The sequence below is a fragment of the Cyanistes caeruleus genome, unplaced genomic scaffold (assembly GCF_971803275.1).
Source record: "Cyanistes caeruleus unplaced genomic scaffold, bCyaCae1.hap1.1 HAP1_SCAFFOLD_100, whole genome shotgun sequence".
NCBI lineage: Eukaryota > Metazoa > Chordata > Aves > Passeriformes > Paridae > Cyanistes > Cyanistes caeruleus.
In genome coordinates this window covers 1054352-1061729 of record NW_028255902.1, presented here as the reverse complement: position 1 = coordinate 1061729, position 7378 = coordinate 1054352, and the positions used below count along the sequence as shown (strand labels likewise).

General features: G+C 57.2%; 1 protein-coding gene across 1 annotated transcript; it reads right to left on the bottom strand.

The window, feature by feature from the left end:
• Positions 1-559: 559 nt before the first annotated feature.
• On the bottom strand, positions 560-6472 carry LOC147646401 (serine/threonine-protein kinase pim-1-like). Its single transcript, XM_086873521.1, has 8 exons — positions 6147-6472; positions 5986-6036; positions 5415-5781; positions 4712-4888; positions 4308-4455; positions 3899-4118; positions 3219-3353; positions 560-2932 (listed from the first exon to the last, which is right to left on the bottom strand). The coding sequence occupies exons 3-5, from the start codon at positions 5668-5670 to the stop codon at positions 4349-4351; spliced, it is 540 nt and encodes a 179-aa protein (XP_086729647.1). The 5' UTR covers positions 5671-5781; positions 5986-6036; positions 6147-6472; the 3' UTR covers positions 560-2932; positions 3219-3353; positions 3899-4118; positions 4308-4348.
• Between the last annotated feature and the right edge of the window lie 906 nt (positions 6473-7378).

The following is a 7378-nucleotide window of genomic DNA, read 5'->3' as shown; positions in this document are numbered from 1 at the left end:
CAGTAATTATGATTAAAGCATATGCAAAACTGACTGGGGTACGGAGAAAGCTTCTCAACCCTCTTACATATGAAATAAAGCAATTCAAACTAAACTTATATACTGTATACTTATACATATTCATTAACGTTTCCAGTAAGTCTCATCTGATACTGATTCTTTAATTTTACATCACTGTTCTTCATGGTGCATGCTTCACTTGTTGCTACGGGGTCTTCAGTCTTCTTTTGGTGGTCTTTTGACGAAGGCTTACACTCATCCTTGTTGTCCTCTGGATAACCTTACAGGCTCTGCGTGCGTCCTAAGTGTTGTGTTATGTAAGTGAGCATTGTGCTCCACTAATTAGTCTTATATTTTATAATTTTCAGGCTCAGTGCCTAAAGTCATTCCAGCTTTATCCATCTCAAGGTCGATTTTGTCTTAGAACATTTCTTATCTCAAAACTACATCCTGTATCTTAATTTTAACATGTAACATCTGTAGAGGGGTACATCTGCCTTGTAACACCAATTCCCTTGATTGCTCCTAATAATAACTTTCCAAATAGTTACAATTTAGATAGGACAAATCATTTCCATTTATTACAGGAGGGTGTGAAAACAGGAGCATTGTTTGGTGTGGCCTCCTCTCTGCCTTTCACACCTTTCAGTGCTTTGAGCCAGCCAAGAGCTTTCTCCAGGAGTGCAATGAAGCAGCTGTTGCTGCTCCCAGCTCTGGCTCTTCCCAGTCTCTGCCCCTGCCTGGTTTTGTCCCTCTTGCTGTGCCCTCTGTTCCCCCAGGGGGCTGCCCCAGGCTGAGGGATCAGATCCAGGCACTGCTGCTGCTCCCTGGGGACCAGCCCCAGTTTGGTTGTTGCTGTCAGTGCCAGCAGAAGCGGTGGCTGGAGCAGCGGGTGCTGACAGTGGCCCAAGGCCCGGGGCTGGAGGGGTCCCTGGGCTGGGGCTGGGAGGGAGCTGCCCCTTGTTCTCCCTCTGCCTCCCGCAGAGCTGGGCCGGGCACAAGTGGGGCAGCAGAGCCAACAGGGAGCCTGTGAGTCTCTTGCAGCCGTGCCTGCTCAGAGTTTGGCCTTGGAGCTTCAGGTGGGCAAAGGCAGCTGCTCTGCTCCCTCTGCGTGTGCCCGTGTTCAGCAGTGCTGCTCCATCAGTCTGTGCCCAGCAACGGGGAAAAGCCTCAGCCCTGCAGGGCCAGGAGCTGCCGGGCTCTGCCTGAGCAGCTCAGCCAGCGGGAAGGGAGCTGCTCCACACGGGAACCAGGAGCAAAGGACGTGCCTTTTCTAGGACTTGTTTTCTGTAAAAAAAAAAACCAACAAAAACAAACAAAAAAACCCACAAAAAATATACATTAAAAAATATGAAAGATAAAAATTACCCTCAAATGTGTAGTGAAAAATCTTCTATAACTCCGGAGTAATAAAGAGGTAACTGATCTTCTGAAAAAGAGAGCTCAGCTTTGATTTTAGTTCCTTAGTTTGTACACGTGCTAGTGGAAAGGATCCATTAGCTGCCTTCCTTTACAGATTTGATGGATGTTTTCCAATATTAAGATATTTTACACTGCAGTTAAAGGAATAGGAAATTGAAATACATGTTCTTCATGACTGTGTCTTGAGTGTCAAAATTTTGCAGTTTGAAACTTGGACCTAAAGTGTTGCAAATGGAAGTGATAAATGCCAATGGACTGAGGGAATGCAGCTTTTCCTATGGGATGTGCAGCACTCCAAGGACTTCCTCAGTGGGGCTGTGGCTGCTTGGAGCTTTGTCCTGTGCCACTCCGGGATGTCATGAAATGGGACTTCACCTGCCACCAGCCCAGGTCACGCTCTGCCAGCCCAGCTCCTTGGACCTTGTGTCCCCAAAGAAGACACAAGGTGTTTCTGCTGCTCCCCCTTTGCACAGATCCACAGAGAGCTGGGATTATCCCAAGTCTCGTGTCTCCATTGTGCCATATTCCTAAAGAACCAGCAGCCCATCCCGACGAATATGGTGAGTTATGTGGATGGTTGTCAGCTCCCTTTCCTGCCTAGAAATCCTGAAACTGCTTCTAAATGCTGTTCCCTTCAGCTCTTGGACACCTACTGACACAGAGCTGGGAAAAAAATGCCCTGGCCATGGCTTACAAGGTGAGTTCTGCCGAAGTTAGAGCTCTGTGGGAAATCTCTATCCATCCCTATCCTTTTAATATATCTGTATGTGGGGGTGTGCATGGATGTGTCTTGGATGGAAAGGAAGGAGTGTGCAAACAACGTGACTGACACTTTCACTCTCTGTGTTCATTCCATACTCATGGGTACAGAGATATTATGGAAACCTTTGCAAGGACAGAGCTTCTGTCCATGGATACAGAGACATCCAATAGCCCCTGGCACAGACAGACCCTTCTGTCCATGGATACAGAGACATCCAAGAGTCCCTGGCACAGACAGACCCTTCTGTCCATGGATACAGAGACATCCAAGAGCCCCTGGCACAGACAGACATTGCTGCTCTTCAGCCAGTGACAGGATGAGTCCCTGAGACTGGGGCTTGGCCTTCCTCGTGGAGAGGGGCATCAAGGAAGGCTGCAGTGTGATGGAGACTGTGATGGGCTGGGAACTCACTGGGGGAAAGGAGGGAGCAGTTGTGAAGTAAAAGGCAGGTGTGGGGACAGAACTGTTCAGAGAAGGGCTGAGCTAGAGCTTGAGCACGATGAAAAATGTCATTTGGGGTCATCCCAGATGGATTCCATTTCAGAAGTTATGGAACAAGTTTAATTTTTGGGGGGTGTCATGTTTTCCCTTGGAGGTGGACACTCTGCAGACTTGAGCTGCATTGCCAAAATGCTCAAGTCTCTGCTGCAGGTCACAGCGTTTCTTCTTTGGCTGATCCCGGCCCGGTGCTGAGCCCAGCAGAGCCCTGGCAGAGCCCAGAGCAGCCTCAGCATCCGCAGAGCCCGGCTGCAAGGAGAGAAAGCAGAAACCGCCCGTCAGCTGAAGGCTCCTGTCCCCTTGTCCCAGCCAGCCGCGGTGCCCAGGCCATGCTGGCCGTGCTCAGAGCTGGGCCCAAAGCTGCCCATCACTGCTGCCTTGGGGAGCAGAGCAGGAGGGCAGGACATGTGCCCAGCCTGCAGCCAGCCACGGCAGATCCAGCCCCTCAGCAGCTGCCCAGAGCGGGATGCTCCTGTGCCCGCTGCCATCTCCCAAAAGCTCTTGTCCCTCCCATGCCAAGGAGATGAGGACCCACCTCACACCATCCGCTGCCACAAGAAAAGCTGGTCCCAAACCATGTCCTCAGTCTTCTCCAAGGGCACGGCCCATCCACGCCACAGCTGGTCCCAAGCACTTCCTGATCCAGACTGGACCCCACCTAGAACGCTTCCTTTAGAAACACAAACAACAAATTAATGAAAATAGGTTACAGACAAAAAGGGGAAACAAGAAAAATGGTAAAAAATCTTATGTCTGTCAGGAGCTTGAGGAAGGCCCAACCCCTACATTCTAGGGAAAAACCCACCCATGGGTGAGGGAAGCCCATGCTTTCTCCCTTTCCCCCTGCACTGTCCCCCAAAATCACGGTGATCCCAAAGCAAAGCAGGGGAGTGGAGCAGCCCAAGCCCTTCCTTGCCTGCACAGCAAAGCAGCCGTGCTCAGGTTCTGGAGTCCCACCTGTGCTCCTGCCATGGGGGTTTGTTTGTGTCGGGCTGGCTGCCCCAGCCCCAGTTTGGGCACGGTGGGTGCTGGGGCTGTTGGCAGGGCCAGGATCCCACTCCCATTTCGTCACCACCCCAGCCCACGTCCCCAGCCCTGCCAAAAACCAGCTGGGCAGCCACTGAGGAATCAGTTGCATCTGCCCCAGTGAAAGGGAAACCTTTGGTTCCCGGCCAATGCACAAATCTGGGAGCATCCCCCTGGGTCTGGACTTACCTGAAAATTCACTGTGGAGCCTGGCTTTGAAGAAGGTGCCAGAATCAAAGTCCATCATCGCCAGCTCCCGCTGGCCAGGTGGAGGAAGAGGTTGTCATCCTTGCTGCTGTCCTCCATGTCTCCAGCAGCAGCAGCAGCAGCCCCACCTGGTACAGCTTCTCCAGGGGCTCCTTCTTCCCTGGGGTGACACCAGGCTGTCAGGGTTCTGCCCAGGGCCCGGCTGTCAGTGAAGCAGGACAAGCAAAACCAGCTCAGATGGTGCCCACCAGTGCTGGGCAGAGCGGCTCAGCTCCAGCACAAGGGCTGTGTGTTCCCATTCCATGACCCCAGTGCAGTGACACAGGCAGGACAAAAAAGTCTGGGTTTCTTTGCTGCTGATTGCCAGGGCATGTGTGGAGCTGTAACTTACCAGGTCCCTGCATCACTGTGCCCGTGGCTCTCTCCCTTCTTCTAGGGCTGATGAATATCCTGCATCCAGGGATCACAGGACAGGTCTTCTAATGAGGGCCTGTCCAAGGAGTTCAGGGATAAACACCACCTGATCAGAATCTGGCAGTCTGGGGAGAGAAACCACAAACCACTGGTCACTTGGAGAAGGCTCCTGTCTGCTTTGCCCCACTATTCCCGTGCCCAGGCCACGCTGGATGTGCTCAGAGCTGGGCCTAAACTTTCCCATCAATCCTTTGTTTTGGAGGAGAGCAGGAGAGCAGGACATGTGCCACCTCCTCAGCAGCTGCCAGAGCGGGATGCTCACGAGCCCGCTGCTGTCTCCCAACCCTGGTGTTCCCCCCGTGCCCAGAGATGAGGATCCACCTTGGGAGAGCCGTTGTGGCAGCGGGAGCTGGCCCCATCTGATGTTCCTGCCCCTCCTGAAAGGGTGCTCCCCGCAGACCATCTCGTGCAGCAGGATGCCCAGGGACCAGACGGTCGCTGCCTCGCCATGGTACCAGCCGAAGTCGTTCCATTCCGGGGGGCTGTATGACGGTGTTCCTATGGAATATGGATGGAGCTCATCAGGGGGATGCTGCTGCTCCCAGAGCCTGGCCCCAGCATCCCTGGGCATGTGGGGGCTGCCCCAGTGGCACACGGGGTGACCTGCTGCCCTCTCGCCAGCACCTGGGACTTGGGTACAAACTTGGGGTTGGAAAAGAAGCCACTGGTGCTGGAAGAGGGCAGCAGAAACCCTGGCAAGGCCCGACCATGACACACAAAGGGAAATACCCACTCAGTGCTGGGGAAAAACTATACCCACATCCTCCCTGCTGGCATTGCCCAAAAAATATCTTGAACCAAGGCAAATCAGGTGAGCAGAGCAGTCCAAGCCCATTCTCACCTGCACACCAAACCAGCAGGTGCACAGGTTCTGGCTCCCCCTCTCTGCTATCCCCACCCACGGGGGATTTTGTCAGGCTGGCTGCCCCAGCCCCAGCCCCAGTCCTGGGAGAATCCCCGCTGCCACACCCAGGTTGGGCCAGGAGATGCCAGGACCAGGATCACCACCCCTGTGTGGGCTCACCTGCAAATTGAGTGTAGGCTGTGTCCTGCAGGTAGGTGCCACAGCCGAAGTCAATCAGTTTTGCCTCGCCGGTGTCCAGGTCTACCAAGACGTTCTCAGGTTTGATATCTCGGTGCAGGACCCCGCAGCTGGTGCAGTGCCGCACGGCCGCCAGCACCTGCTGGAACAGCTCCCGCGCCTCTTCCTCGGACAGGAACCTCCGTGCCCGAATGAAACGTCGCAGGTCCTGACACCGCTCCGGGCGCTCCAGCACCATCACGATGGTGTTGGGGAGCTGAAACCATTCCAGCAGCTGCACCACACCGGGGAAGCCTGTGGACACCTTGTCCAGCAGCACTATCTCCAGGGGTGCGCTGGTGCCGTCGGGCTGCGGGAGGAGCACGGTGCCGTCAGTGGGGCTGAGGCCGTGCCAGGGCTCGGGAAGCCCTCAGCCAGCCCGGGATGCTCTGTGCCCTCCGCTGGCCCCACGCCCGCTCTCCCTCCAGGTGTCCTGGCGGCTCCCACCCTGCCGGGCCCCGGCTCATCCCCGCCCGGCACGGCCCGGCTTCTGCCGCTGGCCCCGCTCACTCACCAGCTCGCCCCAGTGCCGGACGCGGTTCCGTGGCACCTTTTTGATGGCCACCTGCAAGCCAAAGGGAACAGCGGATTCAGCTCACCGCCCACCGTGTCCAGCCCCATCCTCCTCCTCCGCCCCCTCCTCCTCCTCCGCCCGCCGCCGGCCCCTCTGCTCACCGGGAGTCCGTCCGAGAGCCGAGTGGCCGCAAAAACTCTGCCAAAGCCGCCGCGCCCCAGCAGTGAACCCACTCGGTAGCGCTGCTGCAGGGCCTGCTGCGCCTTCCCTGGGGAAGAGACGCGGCCGTCAGTGCTCGGCCCGGGGCCAGGAACGGCCCCCGAGCGCTCCCCGAGCTCCCCGGGCCGGGCACCCGCAGGCGTTCCCTCATTGGAACGCGACAGCGGCGGAGCTCGGGCCGGGGAAGCCGCAGCGGAGGCGGCGGCAGCGGCCGCACCGCCTGTGTCCTCCGCGGGCCCCGGGAGGAGCCGGGGCCGGGGCCGGGGCCGGGGCCGGGGCCGGGGCCGGGGCCGGGGCCGGGGCCGGGGCCGGGGTCGGGGCCGGGGCCGGGGTCGGGCCAGGGGGAGCCAAAGGGCAGCGATGCCGCCCCAGCCCCTGGCACTGATGCCCGCCCAGCACAGCCAGCGCCAGCACAGCCAGAGCTGGGCGGAGGCGAGACCGCGGAGGAACGGCCGGGGACGGGGCCGGGGCCGGGGCCGGGGCCGGGGCAGCCCCGCCCGGGGCCGGGGGCGGGCTGGGGGCATGGCCGGGGTGGGCACGGGGAGAGGGAAACTGGAAAAGAAGGGGACACAGGAAAAGGGAGATCAGGAGAGGATGCGGGACAGTGGAAGAGGGAGAGGAGAGACAGAAATCGATTAATTCTCTGCTTTCGCTGCTGCCGCCGCTGCTGCTGCTGCCGCCGCTGCCGCTGCAACTGAAGCACCGGGGCCGTTTGTCCCCGTGTCCGTTTGTCCGTTGCCCGCTCGGCCCCGCCCCGAGCCCCGCGCTCCCCGGGCAGCCCCTGAGCCTGGCCAAACACGGCAACTTTGCCCTGCTGAGCCAAGAGCCAGAGTCTGGACTCCTGCACAGGGGCACAGCAATGCCCTTGGCTGCTGCTGTGCCTTGTCCCTGCTGAGGCTCAGATACCGTCTGAGCACATTCCCTGAATGCAGAATTTGTACCTGAGCCGAGCACTGCACTTGTGTCTCCAGCATTGCTGTCCAAGGAAAACAGGGCAAGGCAAACTGGCTATAGCTCAGGGTATTTTACAGGGTCTAAAACTTGCCAAGTCTCAGATCTTAGAGGTGAGAGCCATTTGGAATGAATGGGATGGAGAAACAGCGCAAGATGGAAAAGGGAAAAATAAAAATAAAGAGAGAAAAATAGAAAAAAAACTTAGTGGTTGTTTCTTTGG

Coding starts and splice junctions, on each gene's coding strand:
- LOC147646401 (XM_086873521.1), bottom strand. CDS start 5,670: ATGGTGCTGGAGCGCCCGGAGCGGTGTCAGGACCTGCGACGTTTCATT. Junction 4,889..5,414: donor AGCCTACACTCAATTTGCAG/GTGAGCCCACAC, acceptor CATATTCCATAG/GAACACCGTCATACAGCCCC. Junction 4,456..4,711: donor GCCACAACGGCTCTCCCAAG/GTGGATCCTCAT, acceptor TTCTCTCCCCAG/ACTGCCAGATTCTGATCAGG.